This window comes from Scatophagus argus, chromosome 14 (assembly GCF_020382885.2).
Source record: "Scatophagus argus isolate fScaArg1 chromosome 14, fScaArg1.pri, whole genome shotgun sequence".
In the NCBI taxonomy this organism is placed as follows: domain Eukaryota; kingdom Metazoa; phylum Chordata; class Actinopteri; family Scatophagidae; genus Scatophagus; species Scatophagus argus.
Window position 1 is genome coordinate 4,201,270 of NC_058506.1, and position 20,948 is coordinate 4,222,217.

Genomic DNA, 20,948 nt, shown 5'->3' on the forward strand with positions numbered 1-20,948 from the left:
CTCGATTCTTCTCCCTGGAGCCAATGAGAATGATCGGCGGGCGGGAATTGTGTTGTAAAGGGCGGGGTTTATAACCGAACCTCAAGGGTTCTTCTGCTGGCCAACTTCCCTCTGCCATTCATTTTTTGCTCGCATGTTGGGCCATTTCAGAAGAAAAGGTGAGTCAAACGTTTTTTATCCTCGTGTCTCACTATGTTATGTTAGTGTTTTTGATATGAGTTGTATGTCAGTATATCATAATTTATTATAACTATTACATACTATTGTTATCGTATTTATAGAGCAGTTGCTGTGTTTGTTAGCAACATGAGGCTGTTAGCGTTGACCCAGCACATTACCTATGCAGCTAATAGCTATATATATTCTGTTGAGGGAAAATTCTTATATGTTCACCACGAGGTTGAAACTAAGTTTCAAAAGCATTTCGGCGCCATTTCGTTATGCTGGCCGCGTTAGCCCACTAGCTGGATACAGTGGCCAGTGTTATGGAGAGTGCTGAAGCGTGGGTAACTGGAATTTGTGCGTCACTGCCCGCCTTTCTGGAAAACATTAATAATCGCCATACCGTTAACTGAAGACACTAGAATCTGAATAAAAACAAGAAACATTAGCTTTAATTGTATTAGTGCCTATATTATTCAGTTTGTGATTTTAAACAAAAATAATCTCTAAAACAGCTATTGTTTCCAGGCGCACATGGACATTTAGCTCGCATTCATGAAAGGGATTTGCAAAGGCTTGAAAACGTCACTAGTCTTGGTAGGTTCTCTTACACAGCACACGAATAGGTTTTTTAAACGGATTTGGTGTAGCAGATAAGCAAACCACTAAAAAACCAAAAACCCTACAGTATATCAACCCTTGAGTTGGTTTCTCAGAGGTCTCAGAAATGTGTAATGGTAGTTCTGCTTGTCAAAAACGCAAAGAGGTTTACTCCACAATAAAAGGAAGACGTTACCATCTGGAAGTCAGTTCTGATTTTAACTTATTTAAACAATTTGTAGTGTTTTGTTGCTTTTTCCCCAGCTATCATCTTGTCATTGAAACAGAAACCTGCTGCTCATCTGACTAATGTTAATTTGCTTACAGAGACTGTCTGGACGTAATGAAACGTATGTGAAATATGAGGAGAGAAATTGCAGCTGTGGTGTTTTTCCTGAAGAGGCTTGTGAAAAAGGGGGAGAAGTTGGAGTCGCAAAAGATTGAGCTGTTCGTTGAGAGGCTGGCTGTTGCACTGCAGGAGAAGTTCAAGGGGCACTGGTATCCTGAAAACCCCAGCAAAGGACAGGCGTACAGGTGCTGCTCTATGCCTTCTGTTTTTATTACGACCCAGATTCCAAAAACGTTAAGATGCTCTGTAAAACATGAATAAAATAGAATGGGATTATTTGCTAATCCTTTTTTAAACATGCTCAACTGAAAACAGTACAAAGACAAAATATTTATTTTTGTAAAATCAATTGTTTGTTTATTCTGAATGCGATACCAACGACAAGTGTCAAACAAGTTCGGAAAGGAGCAACTAAAGGCTACAAAAGTTGTGTACTGTTTAAAAACCACCTGTTTGGAACGTTCCACAGGTAAACTGGTTCATTGGTAACCGGTGATAGGATCATAACTAGGTATGAAAGAGACATCTTGGAAAGGCTCAGGATGGAAAGACATTCACCATTTTGTCAAACACTGTGGGGACATACAGTCCAACATTTAAAGAACAGTGTTTCTCTATGCGTAGTTGCAAAGAATTTAGAGATTTCACGTCTGCGAGTCATAATGTCGTTGAAAGATCAGAGACTAGAGAAATCTCTGCATGTAAGGACCAAAGCCAAAAACCAACATTAAATCTGTGACAATGCCAAGCCACATCCTGCATGTGATTGTGATCGCTTCGGTTTTCAAATTACCAGCCATGTTTACTCAAGGTTTCAGATGGATGATTTGATCACCAAGCGTGGCATTCTTATTAATCTAAGTTACTGACAACCCTCAAAATTGTGAAATAATTACTGAAGACTGTTCTTCTGAAGACAGTGCACTCACTCATGGCATAATGAGTTTATTGTTCACACACAATATAGGTAACAACATACAGTGTCATATTTTCTGTGAAGGTGGGTGAGAGGGGGATGAGGGGAGTCGCATCACAGCACGCCTGTGAAAGGTCAGAATGGACAACAATGTCACTAATGGTTAAAACTCACAATAGCACAAAAAATGACAATTACTAGCATGATCCACTGCGCTCTGAACAGACGCATTAAAACACAGAAGGTAATGTTTGCATTTTGAAACATAAAACAGCAAAATTTAACAAAATGCTCAATCCAGCACTGTGCATGATGGGAAATGTTGCCGTCACTACACCAAACTTAGACACCAGACTGTGCTCTGTGTAGATTGCTATTTTACTCGGCTTCAGCATCACATTTAAAACATAGACTGGCCTGCCTTCAGCCTAGACCTGTCACCCAATGAAACTGTGTCGTGCATTATGAAGCACAGAATGTGACAACAGAGACCCCAGGGTCAAGCAGCTGAAGGCGTATATCAACCAAGAATGGTAGAAGAATATCCTCGGTTCACAAACACTTACTGTGTGATTAAAAAGAAAAGGTATTGTCACACTGTGGTAAATATACCTCTGTCCTGACTTTTTTTGGGAGATTTGGAAGGTATCAAATTCTGAATTGGTGTATATTTACAGAAAAGCAATTTTGTTTCTGCTTAAAAATAACCTTGTCTTAATGCTGAATTCAGGTGAATATAGGTCAAAATGATTTGCAAATGATTGATTCTGTTTTTACTCTTTACGCAGTGTCTCGACTTAATCAGGGTAGTAGTTGCAGTTAGTGTTTTGTATGAAGGCCTTTACACTGAGTGGTAGAGGCAGCGTTCAGACTGTTTAAAATGACGCCCGTTGTTTGTGCTCTGCAGGTGCATCAGAGTTAACAGGTTCCACAGGCAGGATCCAGAGCTGCTTCGGGCCTGCCTGGAGAGTGGAGTTCAGTACGGTGACCTGAGACTGCCTCGTGAGCTCACATTGTGGGTGGACCCTGGGGAGGTCTGTTGCAGGTGAGACTTTAAATTTGCCACAAATTGCTGGGGGGGGGGGAGACGACGATGGTTGCTTTAACGTAATGCAACTGAAAGACTTTAAAACTTTAACTGTTGTAAAATGTCACTGGAAGAGTGGTTTTACAAAGTTAAGAAAAGTAATTGGTGTGTGTTGTTATTCTAACAATATAAAACAGTTGCTCACAGTTTACTCATATCTACAGTCACTGATATCCATGTAGCTTGGAGTTTGAACAGATTAACGCTCTCCTAATTGCCACATGCAGTCATTTTTTTTTTATTTAGTTTGTCGGCCATTTCTGGACTTTCTAATCCTGAACTTTTCAGGATCACTTAAACTGGAGTCGTTGATGGCATAAGAAAAATCATTTGCAATAAAAACCTTTTTCAACTTAATCTTTGGCTCACTGATAAAGTTCCCACAATACCAGAATACTGTATGTATGTGCATGTGCAAAAACACAATACTCAGTACCAACAGGTGTGCTACTGTTAACATCTGTGCAACTTTGGGTTGAAAATCTGAGTGATTTTTTATTTATTTATTTATTTCTTTTTTAATTCAGTACTTTTGGTGCACATTGTGTTGTTGTGGTTTGCAGTATCAATGAAGTATTGATACTTATGACAACCTTAATTTACACACATCTGTTCAATAATTGTCCAGACCTATTGTGTAATGTGTTTTCTGTCTATTCCTGTTATTAGATATGGAGAGCAGAATCCTTGTTTCTCTGTGGCCAGTTTCTCTAACGATGATGAGGAGGACAAAGATGTTGCAAAGAAGGTGACAAGTGCTTTGGAGAGAGTGACATCAGACTACCACTCAGGATCTTCCTCTGATGAAGAGAGCATGCACACATCGCCCCTCACTATCTCCAACACCTGCCGTGATCACCAGGTATTGTACAATAAAATTTGTAATTCCTGTGTGTATGTGTGTGAAGACAGACACACAGACTCAATCGAATAGCAAGTTTTCATCAAGTTTGGGTCAGTTTACAAAAACATTGCAGGTTCAGGCAAGTGGGTCAGTAAGCAGCAAAGCAAGGTTCCAAGTAAGTTATTAGTAACTTACTGAAATATTACATGCTTTCTTTTGATTATGATCAGCAATGATGCCATCCTGACCATTGACTTTTTGTCAATATACTGACAAAACTACAATGAAACGCTGATGTGATGTTAATATGCTGGGCTCAAATAAGTTATTTTGCGCAGTAACTGAAAATCGGGTGCTTAATGGGGTCTTGGGCTAGGATTGTTTGTGTTGTAGTTGATGGCAGCTTTTATTGATTTTCATTTTCCCTTTTAAGGCGATGAATCCAGCTGCTCCTACGTGGCATCCTAAGAAGATGGTACCAGGGAAGGGTCACGTCCTTCCGCGGCCTCACTACAGCTTCAGGCCTCGCAGCAGAGCCCCACACACTTTGAAGCATAATCTGTGGGTGCCTCCTTCCTATAGAGGAGGTTCTGGATACTGGGACACAAACCAAAATCTGGCATATTGTTACACTTAGGAATCATGGTACTTATTGTTCACACTGGACATTAAAGCTGAAGACAGGTTAAGGTGACTGACCAATGTTTTTCTTTTTTTAATATCAATTTTTATAGCTTGCATATCGATTGTTTTTGAGAAAAGTATTTTGCACTTTAGACCATTGGTTAGAGTAGTATAAATCACTTGTATTAGATAATGAAATTGGAATACTACACATGTAGTTCTGAAGTACTGTATTTTTACAATGGAGGTATCCATGTAATGTGTGCCACCTATTGTCCTTTGTGAGAAAATGTTTTATTTATTCATAGTATAGAATTGTCAGATGTCTAGGCTTAAATTTACGGAGTTTTATTAAACACGGTTTTCAAGCATCATGGAGTGCCATATTTATTGTTTTGGTGTTTTGATAAAGGGTGCTCCAAGTTTTTTGGTTTTTTTTTTTTTTGGTTTTTTGGCATGTCTGTGGTTTGGCTTTTGGCTTTTGCCTTTATTTGTTGGATGACTGGAGAAGAGAAATTGAAAATATCAGGGCTGAACTCAGACATGGGGACATTGTAGTTACATGGTGTTTCTGACCCACTGATGAGCAGGACACTTTTTGTTAGAGACATATGTTGCACTGTTCTGACGGTTTAACATGCATTTTGTGGTAATGTTGAGCTCGAAGGGTTTGTTCACCAGGATAATTTTTCAAGTGTAATCTTCAAATGCTATTAGCACAACCAATTAAGTTCCATTGTTTGTGTGGTGGCAGTCTTTTCAGATACTAGATACTGACAGGCCTAAATGGAGATGTGAGTATTGCTGTGAACTCTTAATGCATTACAATACATACTGCCTGTGCATCTATTTTTGGTGTTCAAGAACCCTTCAGTATACTGCATAATATATGCATAATATCACACACAGTGTAGAAATATTCTTTATTTTAACAAATTGCAAATATTTGCTCTCTGACTTGTATGGTCAAGATTGGCTATACTGGAGCACCACCATCATTTTATGCTGGTCTGGGTCACAGCCAGGTGTTCTCTTTGCTGGGCAGCAAATTGACAGTATTACTATGTTCAATCCAAACATCACTTCAACCCACCATAAGAATAATTAGGAAGTGTGCAAGACGCTTATTAAGTCCACAGTTTTAGTACCTTGATAAATAGACATGGGATTGATGGTCAAGAATAATAAATAAATTAATAAAGATATGCATAAATTGTGAAACTAATTTTAAAAACGTTAGAGGAATAATAAGGAATAAAAATGTTGTTTAATCCTTTGGAAATATAACACTAAGTCTCCTTTGGTCTTGGAAATACTGGTTGAACACAAATAAGCAATGATTAAATGCCACTGTAATGACTCTGACGTTGCTCAGGCCTTGACAATTTTATATGCCTGGATGGGCACTGCTTTCCCTCTAGGGTGGTAGGCAAAGCCTCCCATAAAGTTACATAAACGGGTTTAGGTCCTCAAGGGCGGCACCTGGACGAGACGCACAAGGGGGAACCATGGAGGAAAACAACAGAGTCTTTGTTAATAAATGCTAGGGAGGTTTCTTGTTCGTCCGGCAGGGGGCACCACAGCCTTTCCTTCGGGAAGACCGTGTGTCACGTGACTCCCTGCGGCGCGATCCGCTGTGCACCTGCAGAGAGCGGCGGAGGAGGAGGAGGAGTGGAGTTTGGATGCTTTGGTCGAGCTGGGCTGCCGCGTCTCCCTCGAATTCAGCATAAGTTAGCTGACCAAGTTTCACCGAAGAAGTCGTGGAATAGCTGGAACAGGAATGGAGCTTTCGATAGCGCGGTTCTTCTGTTTACTGTTGAGCCTGTTTGCAGGTAAGTTTTGTGTCACCTACCGCTTAGCTAGTTTGATTGTAATTTTTCACTAAAACGGCAGCGAGACTCTGGTCAGCCGTGTAACGTTACAATAACGTCAACGTTAGCACTGGCGTTTTCATGGAATCTGACGCTTTTCGATAACTTAAAATCGAAGGATACGTTTCCATTGCCTCAAAGTTTCTATGATTAATATTTAATTTCTTTAGTGGTTAACCGCATCACATGTGAATACACTTAAAGCAAATTGACCATCAGGGAGTAACTCCGAGCCAAGGTCAGTTTAGTTAGCTAGCACAACAGAACAACTACCCGGCCAAACTGATTTTAAATTTCAGTTTAAGTACTTGCATTACAACTAAGTCAGGTTATTTGTAAAAGAAGTACTATTTACTGGAGGTAGAAGGCGAAAGAAACGCGAAGAAGAAGCAAAAAGAAAGGACAACAGATAATAAATCAAAGTTTTCCAACGGTATTTCGGGTGTCGTATACTCATTTCACCTAAGTTACCCTAATACATTGATCTGATTTAATACATCAGCGTGGCTGTCTTTAGGTTGATATTTGTTCTCTGAATGAATGGTTATTAAAACGTATAGTATTGTGTCTTAGGTCCATACAGTCATTAGACGGTAGATGGTTTTAGGGATGTTTCCCGAAACCAGATGTCTGCCTATTTCCGTGTGATGCATGATTTTAGGTTTATCGTCTGTTGCTTAACAGGAAACACAATAGGTTGATCTGCTTTCAAACCTGTGGCTACAGGACTTCAAAGTGCTGCGTTTTTTGTCTGCCATCTGCCAGCAGTGCTGGACCCCTCCCCCCCACCGAAATCCCAGGTTATCATATATAATTTAACTACATGTGTCTTCCTCTTGACAGATTTGTTGATGTTGGTGTCATTGACTTATTCAAATGTTTCACCCTCGTTTGATGAAAGTTCAGTCCCAGCGACCCGCACCTAAGAGGGCATTTGGTGTCTGTTGATACTGTTGGTGGGAGCAAAGGGCAATAAATGGAAAGTTGTATTGTTATGTTATTGTAGTTTCAGTTTTATGTGGCTGGGCGTGGTTGTTGAGTGAGGAATTTACAATGAAACCAGCAGTTCACTCCTCCCACTTGAAATAATATTATGAAACATATTTTTTACAGGGTCATCTTTTAGTCTCAGTCAATGGCATGTCATGGTAGTTATTGAAATATTTTCTGAGATTTTCATGGGAAGCCACAGGCAGGGCAGTGGCACTCTAGTATGTTGATTAGTGCGAAACTGCATGTAATGAAGAAGTGCTTTGTTCCGAATCTTTCAGCACATCTCTTCATGTAAACGCTAGGGCACCGAGTGTAATATAATGTTTACGTAGTGTGTTGTTTAGCTTTCTTTTGTCTCCTGATTCACATTGTTGTGTCCACTAGTTTGGGCTCATTACCATCTTAATGGCATCATTTAGATGCTGTTCCACTTCAGCAGACAAGAACAGTATTTGCCAGACTCATAGCATACTTTTAACATGGCTTAGGAATACACAATAATGTTCTATCCTCTTTTAAATGGCAGAATAACAAGTGGGGTCTTTCTGCTCCATTTTCTATGCTTGAGTTCCCCACATGGCATGTAATCTAAAATGTGGACAAAAGAAATGCAATTGCAAAAAGGAGATCTGAAATACTTGAAAGTATGGTCAGTGTTTAGGATTTAGTACAACTGCAGCCTTCACATTGTCAAAGAGAATTATATTTGGTCATTGTTTATGGGTATCAGGCTATGCTTTTCAGAAAGGAGATTGTTATCATAAAGCCATGTGAGTTATCATCTTTAGATAAATTTTCAAATACTCGGTTTGTGGCAATGTTCCTAAAAGCTGGAGGTAAGCTGGTTGTTGCCCTCCCACTTCTGCACAGTCTTTCGTGTTAAAAAATAAGCATTGTAGTAATGTTTTTCATGAATTTGTTATTGTTAAATCAATTAAGCAATTTGATACAGGGAAGGGAGAATGAATGTTTGTACAGTGTAGTTGTGAAAATGTTTGACTTGGACCGGAAACTAACTGTTGTGGGGCTGGCTGTTGCTTGTAAGAGTGACACATGACAGTAGTTCTGCTTACAATATCTTCAGAATGTTTGCTGAATGATTTCATAATTAACCTCCACATCTTTAAAAATAAGAAAGTATGCTCTGTGCTCCAGAGAGTCTGCTGACAACAAGTCTGTTTATTATCTGTCTATATATCATCATAGTTTTTGTCCAGGAAATGCTAGGCTTATGTGTTTGTTAATCATAAGATATTATGGGGAGCCCTGCCTGGATTGACATGCCAGTCTTAATTTCTGTTTGGCAGTCTGTACTCGTTGCAGAGGACCTGAAAGGCCATTTTCCCTGCCACAGTGCTGTTAGACCTGCTCTTGTACTGTTTGACCCCTCCCTCCTCTACTCCCTGTTTGGGTCAAGAGTGAAGCCACTGGTCTAGGATAAACAGAAACCTGGTGAACCTATGAGCAGGCGCAGAAAGCAGTTACCTGATAAGCCTACAACCAAAGGCTGGTTGCTTGGTTACCTTTTGAAAACAGACACACAGTTCCAGGGTTTGTACTTGTGTGTGCTCCAATTACTCTAGAAAGTTACCCTGCCCCTTACTTGCATGTATGTACTAGGTCCTCTTTTACAGCAGAAAAATATAAGTGCTGTTTTGCACAGTAGATGCTACAGATGTATGATGTGGAACAGCTATTGTCACTCTTAAAGATTTGTGTGTGTTAATGGCACCAGTGCGTATGAAGAAATATTTACAACCACAGGTGGGTGGAGGCATCCACTGCACAACCTGAGTCATTGTCATTGGCTCCACGCAGACAGTAATGACTTGAGGTCACATTCAGTTGTCATGACCCAGCAGTCCAACACCAGTACTTGACTCCTGTTGGCTGAAACATGTCAAAGCCACAGCTTCACCTCCAAACAAGCAGCCACCCACTCTGCCTGGAGCCCCCTGTCCTTGGAAATAAAGCAGGAACATGTAGAATCGGATTACACTCCAGGGACACTGCTTTGTCCTCCACAATCTGATGATGGGGACGACCAAGCATGAATATTCACAGCCCCGGATGTTAATATTTTAGCACGGCAGCACAGTACAAGCCCCGTGCCAACTCCTGTTCACCTACATGAGAGTGAAAAGCTGATCCCGCGTTTACCTCGCCACATTAACTGCCTCTTGCCTCTTTTTTTCCCCTCCCTTCATTTCATATCTGAATTACTGAATGAACAAATTGCTGCCTGCTAGAGAATCAGTGAAAATGATTAATAGTGGTGCTTGTTTCTGTGTCCTCTTAATGGCTGTGCAGCCACTCTGTATTCAGAGCTCATTTCTTTTTCACAGGTATGGGGTAAAACTGTCTCGTGGGCTGCTGCCAAAGCATTCTTATGGGAAAATATATTGGCAAGATTATACTTGAATCCCTTGGTCATGAAGTCAATGTTACATCAGCAGATACTTCAACTTTGTCTGTCTTCTAACTTCAGTAACACTCTGGCCACAGTATTATTGACCCACTGTCAGCACTAGGCTCCCTAGAGGCATGCAAATTATATGCTGTATTTCTGTGGAGCAGTTTTGCCCTAATGAGACAAAGTGGTGGCTGATCACTTCATAAAGGCAATGCTTTAATGTGTACATGGGGCCTAGGGGACCATCATGTACTGATCAGTTTGCCTGTTTTGTCTAATCAATCACTGAGAAGTGTCTATCTACCTAAAATGATGTGAAAACAAAGAAAAGCAGCAAATTCCTTTGTTTTCAGAAGCTAAAACTATTAAATGTTTGAAACTGACAGCTGACTTAAATGATTAGCCATGGTTTTGTATTTGTAATTACAGTTCATTACAGAATGTTGTTAATGAGAGTGTATGATTAAATCAGTTGATAGGCAGTGTTGTATTACAGCCCCTAGTTGGAACTGCAACAAGTATTGTCAAAATTACATATATTTATCATAAATAGAAAAAAACAGTCGTGCCGATTCATCACATCCAACAGGGATTACCTTGTAATCACATTTGTACAATTACTATCACCAAGAGTGATCATCAAGAGTTGTTTTCAGTCAACTCATGTTTCTAATGTTGACTAGCTAGACAGTAAATTCATCCACCAGGTACATCTCAATTCAATTGAGTCACCTGGAATTAATCTCTTTAGTTTAGAAAGTTAAAATTCAGAATACTTGTCAGTTGTGGTTTCCTGCTTATCAAGCAGTGTTGTCATCCGAGAATTAGCCTCATGCTAAAACTTTCATCCATTTAGGATCTAAACATTTAAATTTGCTGGCAGGAGTGCAGATGGGCAGCACGGGGGTGCAATGGTTAGCACTGTCGCCTCATAGCAAGAACCCCGGTCTCTGCCCTTCTATGTGGAGTTTGCATGTTCTCCCTGTGCCTGCGTGGGTTTTTTCTGGGTACCCCGGCTTCCTCCCACAATACCAAAAACATACACATTAGGTTAATTGGCTACTCTACATTGCCCCTAGGTGTGATTGAGAGTGTGTGGTTGTCTGATTGACTGGCGACCAGTCCAGGGTGTACCCCGCCTTTCGCCCGTAGTCAGCTGGGATAGGCTCCAGCTCCCCTGCGACCGGTATAGAAAATGGATGGATGGTATGAGTGCAGATGGTATGTTTTTGCTGAATATCATAAAATCTGAATTTTGGTATTTGTTCCTTTCAACATCTTGGTTTTGTGGCATGTTATTAACATTTGGGTCTTTAGTAACTAAAGAATTTTAGCTTGTTTCTGGCGTCCTGTTTTGAAAATGCAGATAATTAAATGTTGTTTATCATTTTAACATTTCTTTTAGAGTTAGATGTAAGGCAGCGCTTAAATGGTGCACCTCTGATATCTTTCCAGCAACTGCTGAAATTCTCAAGAGTACATAACGAGCAGGCTGAGGGAGAGACATTTCCTCTGTTATCCATGTAACCGATCAGTTAAAATAAGGTCAGCACAGTGCTGACTTTTCCTCGCTCTCTTGAGTCCATCGGTCATCATCACTGCTTTGCACTGTGAGGGCGATAAACACCTCCAAAGCACATTCATCACTTAGCCGCTTGATGCCCAGCTCTGCTGTGCCCACAACGCCCTCTGCTCCTAATGAGGAATAATGGCCTCTGTGACAAATAAGCTGTTCACTGCAATGATAATAAGGCTTTCCACGTACCTCATATCTCAAATGAGCATCGCCAGAATACAATTTGTCCATTGCTAAATGGGATAGAAGCAAGGAACAGGTTGCATCTCAAGCAGTGAAGGAGATTTGAATGACTTCATTACACAATTTTTCTAATTATTTGGACTTATATACTCTCTCTGTGATTTAACATCCCAGATTGTAGACCTTGGAGTTTTGCATCTCGAAAGAAGGGAATCACCTATTTAAACTGTTGTACGAAGCTGACAAATATTTCAGGTTTGTTTAACTTCTGGTTGCTCTCCTTGCTTGAACCTTGAATGTTTTTTCCACATTGATATATATGTATTCTGGTTATATTTGCATAATATTCCCATGGCATCTAAGTTAGCCGTCTCAATTTGAGGATACACAGTGTGGCAGGCTGGTCCCCAGGGTGCTGAATCTGTAGGCACTGGTGTTCAGTCTGCTCCTGCTTACCTGCTAGGTGGATGTCAGCTCAACTCACATGCTTTAAACTCTGTTAGATCATCTTTTGTGCAGTGTTAAAGAATCTGGATTAACATTAGGATACAGAGGTGAAAAACTCTTTATTGTGTAGAACTGACCTGACAATTTATTCAGACAACAAATCTTTTGTTGCCAGTCCTGACTTCCAATGAATGCATCATTTTGGAGATAAGCATTGTATATTATATTGTGCATGTCACATTATTATCAGCTAATGTCCAGGCATTGTCTTACACAGAGCTGAGTTGTGGGAAGATGATTATATTTTGTCCTTCAGCAGTAAGCCCCCATTCTCGCCGCTAAGAACATTAGAGTTAATTGTGTGTCTAATCTTGAAAAATATTATGCCTCAGAAAATAAGCTATGGAAGCAGAAGGTGGGGTGAATTTTGGGAGGAGGAGGGGGTAAAGCAGCTGTTGAAGGAGCCATTTTTAGCACCTCTATCTCATTGAAAAACATTACACATTGTTGACTGTGGATATGGTGAAAAAGGCAAACAAGTGTTATCTGTAGAACACTTCTGTCTTGATTCAGTCCCACTTGATTTTGCTCCCTGTTGTGCAGATATTCAAGTCAGTCTTTGTCTGTCTTAGTCTGATGTTTAATCATCATGTTGAATTATATAGTTTATGCTAATAACTCCTGTCTATAGAAAAAAAGGGATTTATTATGAAAAAATGCCTGTTGCCATGGCACAAAATCCTCATCTGAACAGTTTTTACAAGGATATGATTGCTTGTATTATAGATTTTAGAATTACGTTAAAGCGGGTGTGTAGTGAATTTTATGTTGCAGGCTGAATCTTGTTAGGAGCGTTAAGGGAGTATTGATACGAAGCAACACAGAATTAGACCCAGAAAATCCAATTTTTTTGTAGCATTTGTTGCCCCATAATCAAGCTGTTGCTAAACTGAAGCCAAAGACTGTAGTGCAAATCCTTTAGAATGTGGAAGCTGTAAAGAGGGGAATATTAAATATAGATTTTAATGTTAACCCAGACAGGCTTTGCGACTGTTTATCTGTTACAACATCTGTGCATTGTTTATGGCATCAGGTGAAGCTCATTTCACTGATGTGAATACATGTCACTGTAGATTTATTCAAAGATGCTATTGATATGTTTTCAGGTGTAGGAAGCTACAGAAAATGGAAAACTACTGTATGTGCAAGCTGTAGCATTTTTACAACATGTCCCTAATCTCCTTTGGAAATATGAATGCAAGGAAACACTTTGTTTCATGAAATAGCATTACATGAGATTAGATAAGATGAAACCTTTCCCCATGGATAATCAGGTCATTGCAGTAACAGAGAATAGAAAAATATACCCCTCCAAACATGGGGTAGCTTGAAACTATAAAAATGCTAAAAATGAACATTTGGATGAGAATATTTCCATATACTCACTATACCCATATACTCATATTCTCTCTACTCACATACTCATCACTGCTTCCATAGTACTCTTACTTAAGTGGTCTTTGAATCATAATAAGGGGTTAGGCAGTGATCTCTTTTCTGCACTGGTCAGTGAGGTAATACAGAACATTAGCTGGGGTGTTCCTTAATGTTAAAGCAAGATAGGAGGAAGTCCAAAAGTAGAGTACAATGTTTATGTGAATTTGAACAGGTCTACACTACATCCAGATGACTTCCATTTTCTTCCTATGGTTATGCCAGCAAACATGCAAAATGAGTGTGACTGTCTTCCACCTCCTTCACTTCCACTGACATTCCTTAAAATGGTCTTTTCCTCGTCCTCCTCCCTCTCATCCAGTGTCCATGTTGAATCTATGGATATGATGACCGGGACATCTGCGACAGTTGGGTATAGAAAAGGTTCAGTGCCTGAATCACAGCTAGGTCAGCAAGCCACAACAGACATTTAATTACTATAGTGCATCTCGCTGCCATGTGAGGAAATCGGCAGCTGGCCCAGTCGTCCTCCACAGAGATGAGATTGAACTGAAAATAGCTCTGTGACTGGCTGGTTTATGATGGTCAGAATGCACATTACTGCACACCCTTAATCACAAGTACTGCATTTTAATAAGCAGACACACAGGGGCAACCAGGCTACAGTTGTTGCTGGTAAGTTCCTGAGGAACCAGCTGTTAAGTGTCTTAATGGAACCCATGTATAATTCATGGGCACACACAGAGCTGCATTGCTGGCTGTCTCGCTTTTCCAAGTGCCCAGCAATTGGAATGAGAAGAGTAAACCCCCACACCAGTTACACCAGTACCCGCAGCACCCAACTCTTTGCTATTTGTGTGTAGAGGGAACATCACCTCTCCAATTAATCTGCCTGTAACCACACATCAAACTGATGAGAACAAGGGGATGATTTACCAGTGACAGCTAAGCTATAACACAATTCTCTAGAACTAAAGTTGTAGATTAATGATCTGTGAACACATAAAAAGAGCCTGCAATGTCACCTGGCATTTTATCAACTAAAAAGTCTACCTCTTACTCTTATTAATCAGCCATTAACGTGTTGGTAGTATTGTAACATCTCAAGAGCTTTAAAGACCTTTTCTGAAAGGTAAATGAAACTAGACATGAAAAGTCCCTGATAGTGCTTCTGCTGTTCGATTAAGTGTGGGAACAATTTGTTGGCTCCCCTTGACCTGGATCTAATTGAACAGATATTCATGTAGTATGTTGTGGGATGTTTTTATCAAGAAGTCTGTAGTTGATACAACCCCTAAACACCACCTCCAGACACTCATATATGTTCATGTACCAACTACGTCACATAAGGCAAACAGTTGTCATTGTGCTGTGTGTGGGTCTTTTGCTGTGAGATTATGTACCTGTCATCCTGATCCAGGATGTCTTATAGGCAGTACTGAGAGGTCAGACCTTTTTAGATGTCAGGAGAGCCATCAGGGAGTTGGTCTGTGTGGGAAAAGCACTTTACTATATCCACTGATCATTCAACTGCCAGACGTCCTTGCAGAATCTTCTTAAGGAGTCAGATTATTTGTTTGTGCCATTTAATTTTTTTTTAATTTTTGCCAAGTAAGATATTGTTAGGATGGTATAAAGTCAGTTTCAGACACTGAAGCTGCAGTAGATATACAGTATTTATCATAGGTGTTCTCATCACATTGGGAATATTTTATATTCTCTTAAATTAAATCTGATTTTCTTCTTTGTCCTGAAAGATTTCCTTTCCATCTCTTTTCAGTCAGTATAGTGACTGAAGGTTGCTCTTTCTGCATCTACTCAACTGCTTTTCTAGACTGTGGTCTTAGAGCAGGAGATTTTCCTCCTGGGCTGAAGCTAACTTCTGCTTCAGGGCTAACCCCTTTACTTTACAGTGTTGAAACAGCACACAGGAGCTCTGCTTGGTCTTGACAAGTCTTAGAATTTATTTACTGACTGACTGTGACTTGCAGTGGGCGTTTACAGTCAACTCAAACTTGTGGCTAAGTCTACATACAGTTCTGCTTTGCTGCACACATGCCGTCACTCTAGCTTCATCACTCACTTAAATACATACTCCTCTATTTCTTAAAGGAGCCACGCTACTCTGATAGCACTCTGTTCTCATACCTAGGAAAGATAGGTCAGGCTGCTGGCTTGCGTCTGGCACTGAGCTCTAGCTAGCTTTAGCTGCTTCTCTTTTGCTTGTGTTGTCTTCACTCACAATGAAAGACGTGTTAGCACGCGGCAGCGAGTTGATGCCTGCATTGCTGTGCATACAATGTGTGGTGCATGCGTAAAACATACCGGCTTGGAATTGGAGATATGGGAGACTGACAGGCTGGTTTCTAGGCTGGGCCAAGAACGCAGAAAACCAGCTGGTCAGTTGGTGCATCTGTAGTTTGAATTCATGTTGATAAATCAGATTCCAGACCAGCAAACCAAAGACTGGCTGGTTTTGTGAGTATTTGTGAATAAGGCAAATAATATTAATAATTTAATAACCTACATCATTGCAGTATTATTGCAATATATTGAATATATTGAATATATTGCAATATATTCAATATTTCTCACCATGTTGTGTGTTGCAGCAGTAGCAGCTGCTGCAACACACCATAAGCTAGTTGTAAGCTAGTGAACGCCACATTTAGCTTTGCACTAAGGATCATGCTTCTATGAGAACTGCCCATTTTTCCAATATTCCGAAAGCCCTATAGTCTGAAAAATGGACTTAAAACCTATTTATGTTATTGCCTGTTATTCTGACAAAAAGGCCCACTGCTCTGAAGACTTGTTGTTCTAAAAGTACCCACTCTACCTGGAGGTTTTTTTTTTTTTTTGCCCTTAATGCCTTAGTGTTAGGTTAGGGTTAGGTTTAAGATTAGCCTATGTCGTTTTGTGTGTGGACAGAAAGGTTGCCTGTTACGCCTTGGACACACCAACTGACCTCAGAGAACTAGCTGTGACAAAATCTGACTATTTCGTCAACTCGTGTTGCCTATGTCTGGGACAAAAAGTTGTACTTGGAAATACCACAAGGACTACAGAGGTCAGCCAGTTAGCATGTATGTTCTAGTCCACCAGCCAATCAGAGGGATTTCTCTCTCTTGACGTGCTCCGATACCATTTCAACATGCTTGGTCAGCCAAATAACTGCCAACAGTGGCCACCTAGTGCCAAAGGATTGAGACATGTTGCAGAAACTAGAGCCATGAACACTTGTTGATGGCCGAATGTCAGCCTTGTGTGTCAGAGCCATTAAGGACGAAACCCCCACAGATTAAGCACCATGAACAGGGCCAACAGTCACTAAACTAACAGCTGCACAAAGATTGCGTATTTTCAGAGCGATAAGCTTTTGATTTCAGGTACGGCCATTGAGCAAATAGGCTTTTGGTCCAACGGGACATTTTCCTGACTATGGTGTGGGACCCTTTTTAATCCAAAATCCAGGCCATATACACAATTTTTGCCCTTGTGTTTTTCATTAACAAATGTATTAGTCTGTGTTGTGTGAACCCAACAGGGTCAGGATTTTACCTTTACTCTGCTTCTATTTATGCGGTGTGGGTGGTGGAATCTGCAATTATCGCGCTGGATTCAGATTGCCTAAGTAAGAAAGAGTGAATAAGGAGAGTGATGCAGCGTGTATTAGCCTTACATACACTGTTACCACGGCAACCACGGTGTCATCAAATCAACTAGGACTAAAGTCCTAAGGATTACAGCTGTGATGACTTTGTTGTGCTTTCTCATTTAACTTTCATTAAGAGAATATTACAGCATATTACATTGCAATATAACCATTGTTGACAATAAAGTCAAATTAATTTATTTCTTGATGCCTTCTTCAATAAAAACTGAGACAGACGAGAAAAGATGTTGTATGCACATTTGCCTTTACGTTGGGTGGTTGGGTTCCTCATTGCACCTTTGGAATCAGCTTTACTGTGCTGTGTATTTTGTAATACACAGCTACTGCTCTTTGATTTCATGCTCTGGAGTCCAATTAAATGTGGGTCTAACATACATGTTGATGTACACTGTGGTTAGTGTTTTCTGAAGAAGCTCGTATCCAGTCTACAGTGATCAGTTCTATTTTTTTTTTTTTTTTTTTTTTGGTTTTTTTTTTCTTTTTTTGTTTTTTTAAAGGTACTTGAGTTGTTGAGATAGATGTAATTAGCCCACGGAGGCTATCAGGGTCATAATAACAAACTGCAGCTCACAATACAACTCCTATAATCTTGAATCCGTTTTGAATCTGAGCTCTGTGTCTCTAATGGGCTTACTGCATTTATTTGTACTGTCTGCACTGTGCTCATTTTCATGGGTATGACCAGCCTCGTCTCGTGCACAGTTAAAGAACACAACATAGAGAATAAGTACCATCATAATATGTCATGGCCAGAACTGTAAGAGTGCCTCTGTGTGCAGGATAGCTAAACTAGTGCAGTGGAGTTATTTTTAACATTCCCAATCGCATCTTGTCATTTAACGTGGTATGTAGAGTGGATGTTTTGAGATTTCTCCTCATGTCTAGGCTGAGAGTGCGAGCTGAAGGCAAGAATAAACCCAGCGGTCTTGATTAAGTTGTAACAGCAACTGACAGTCTTCGCCTGCAGCTTCCTACAGGGCTCGACACTCAGGTGCATTTACTACACCTGCCTTCAAGAACCTCTGAGTGAAGAAGAGAATGTAGCCTTGAAACATCAGGACTGTTTCACTGCCTATGCAGAGAGCAAAAAGAGAGGAAAGAAAAAGGATTATCCATCTTGTTATCTTTTAACAGCAGTCTTATCTTGATGTCCTGCTGTCGTGTCATCCCTGCACAGAGGACAGGAAGGGACTGTCTGGGTTGTTACACTTTCACAAAGACCTCATTCTGCCTGGTCAGGAGTGCTTTGGACAGGATGAGAGGGTTTAGAGAAGAGGGATGTTATAAATGCATTTGAAAAGGAAGTGATGTTTTAGCAGTTATTACTAAGTACTTTGTCAGGATGCCATTTTTGTCCTTGGGGAGCTTTCAACAGCAATCAGATATCTTTTCAAAGAAATAGGCTGCGTTCTGTGTCCTTTAGCCTTTGACAGCACACTCTGGCTATAAAACACAAAGAGGACTGTGTATTTTTCTACCAATGTCCAAAAGACCACCATCATGTAATGTCCTTCAGGCAGTGCACCTAATTTTAGAACTCATCCTAGAGGAAATAGTGTGAGCAAGGCAGACTCATTGACTACCTCCCAGGCAATCTAGTTGACAGCTATACATGCCCCTGCACTACATGGAAAATGGGTTACTATGTAGATCTACCGTAGGCAGAGTTAATATCTTAATTTGCAGAAGTTGGCCTTCTGTATCCTACAAGACCAGCCATAACAGAGGTAACAAATTTGCTTTTTAAATAAGCAAGCAAATTGAAATTCATATGTCCACTCCAGATTTTAGTTTATTGGATTTATGATGATCAAGTTATTTCTAACAGTGTTCTGTCTTAAAGTTTTAAAATATGCACCACTCTAAAGGAAAAAGGGAGGAACCTAGGAATTCATTGGGAGGCATTTGTGTTTGAATTGTTGATATTTTATATTTGCCTCTGAACTGTCTGCAGTCTGGCCTTACACCTTAATCCTTTCAGCGGTTTGGCAGTGAGCCATAAGAGTCTAAGTGTTTACTTAACATACATTTTGTGTATGTGTCTGGATTTACCACCTAAGCACTTTCTTAAAGTGATATAAAAACAAGTCTTCGGTTGACTGAACAAACATGCCAGAGTAGTCTCAGTGATTTTTTTTTTTTTTTTTTCAGATGGTATGAGGAAATAGTTTCTTATCACTGAGAAAGGCAAATCTGACTAAAGTTTTCCTGTTCATTATCATGGCCTGTGTATGTTTAAATGAACATGGTGAAGTGAAACATTCGACTGAGCAGATGAAATTGCTGAGCTCTAGAAATTCCAGAAATGTGAAATTTCAAACCCCCCCCAGGAGTTTCTGAGTTCGTAAAATTCCTAATGATGGTGAAAACCAGGCTCGTTAGGAGCTCCAGAAACATCTTCTAATCCCTCCTTTTGCCCTGTGTTTCAAGGAGAATGTTCTGGTATGATATTCATGCTCTGTTGCTTTAAGCTGACTTCTTGTGTGTTCGCTTCTCTGAGGTGATTAAGCACAGCTGTGAGAAACCTTTTTTGTTTCCATATAATCACACATTTTGCTTTTCTTCTGCGTTGCTTATGTGTATGTGAGTTGCTGTGTTCTCTAGAGCCCATTTTATCTGTATGAACTGTCCCACAGTTAAAACCACTCTGAAAGAGTCCATCAACAGTCTGAATGAAGTAGCTATACTTGTGTCTCAGTGTTTGATCAGCGATGCTGCCTCCTGATCACAGTTGGCATTGTGCCCTGGGGCCCGGACAAAGGCTCAGGCTGGGGCGCCGACAGGGGCCTGGTCTGTATCAGACACTTTATTTGTTTTGGGGGATGGGGGGATAGGCCAGGCAGTAGCATGGCTGCCTCCCTCTCAGTACAGAGAAACTCCTGTGTGAGGAGAGAGAGAGACACCCCTTGACTACACCCCACTGAGACATTTGGCTTTCATTTTTTTGGTTCGTGGAAATCTTTTGAAAGCTTAGAACAAAAATACATAGGTTTGGAAAACATAATTTCTTTCAGCAGACTTACACAATCCTTATTTGTTTGGATTTCATAAAAAAAACAATATACCGTACATAAAATGTTAGCATTTCAAAAATCAAAAATATTATCCACTTTTGGAGGTCACTCTACAATTTTAATTTCCTTTGCCCTCTGTGTGCCAGAACTTTAGACTTGTCTTGGGTGATACTCTTATAACTAGATAGAATAAAAATGTAGAAAATGCCACTATTCTAAATTGTTGGCTTTCATTTCCAAACCAAGGAAGTAGTCAAATGCACTTCATCACATCAGAAACATCTGATTGCAGTGATCCTGTGTCCAGATTATACAAATTCGATTTTTTTTTTTTTTTTTCCTTTTTTTGTGAGCGGTGTTCACCAGGATATTCTGGCACGTCATCATGACTGAATTCAGGACTGATGTGTAAGTGAAAAGTCTGGGCAAAGTCTAATAACTAAGCTTATTAAAATACAAGCTAAGGTTGATGGCAGACATAGTGAGGATGATGTCGTTGGTTGGCCAATAAATACTTGTCTGCTCTGTCTCACCCTTGTATTTTTAATCAGGCATACACATTGTTCATGAAAACACTGGCTGATGATTGAATTAAAGCCTGTAGGTGATTCATCACTCCTCCTCCTCCTGTAATGAGGTTTGAGTTGTAACAAAAAAACATAGAAAAGTATGTGTGTTTGTGAGGCATATTTCTATTTTACACAATTTCTCAAGTCATGCAAACTGCTCTCACATATT

The 20,948-nt window shown here is 40.1% G+C and overlaps 2 protein-coding genes across 2 annotated transcripts in view; both read left to right on the forward strand.

Moving 5' to 3' along the window:
• The first annotated feature begins 20 nt into the window (after window positions 1–20).
• On the forward strand, window positions 21–4,956 carry btg3 (B-cell translocation gene 3). Its single transcript, XM_046409758.1, has 5 exons — window positions 21–158; window positions 1,090–1,296; window positions 2,935–3,072; window positions 3,784–3,976; window positions 4,392–4,956. Exons 2-5 carry the CDS (start codon window positions 1,124–1,126, stop codon window positions 4,593–4,595), a joined length of 708 nt encoding a protein of 235 aa, XP_046265714.1. The 5' UTR covers window positions 21–158; window positions 1,090–1,123; the 3' UTR covers window positions 4,596–4,956.
• Window positions 4,957–6,205: 1,249 nt separating this feature from the next.
• cxadr (CXADR Ig-like cell adhesion molecule) overlaps window positions 6,206–20,948 on the forward strand; it is a 35,761-nt gene continuing 21,018 nt past the window's right edge. The window contains exon 1 of the mRNA XM_046409757.1: window positions 6,206–6,414. Within this exon, the coding sequence (XP_046265713.1) occupies window positions 6,363–6,414 (52 nt within the window). The 5' untranslated portion in view covers window positions 6,206–6,362. The remainder of the gene's footprint in view (window positions 6,415–20,948) is intronic.

Excerpts from the sequence above, each read along its gene's own strand:
- btg3 (XM_046409758.1), top strand. The coding sequence starts at position 1,124 with ATGAGGAGAGAAATTGCAGCTGTGGTGTTTTTCCTGAAGAGGCTTGTG. Across the intron at positions 1,297-2,934 it reads AGCAAAGGACAGGCGTACAG|GTGCATCAGAGTTAACAGGT; the intron begins GTGCTGCTCTAT and ends TGTGCTCTGCAG. Across the intron at positions 3,073-3,783 it reads CCTGGGGAGGTCTGTTGCAG|ATATGGAGAGCAGAATCCTT; the intron begins GTGAGACTTTAA and ends TCCTGTTATTAG.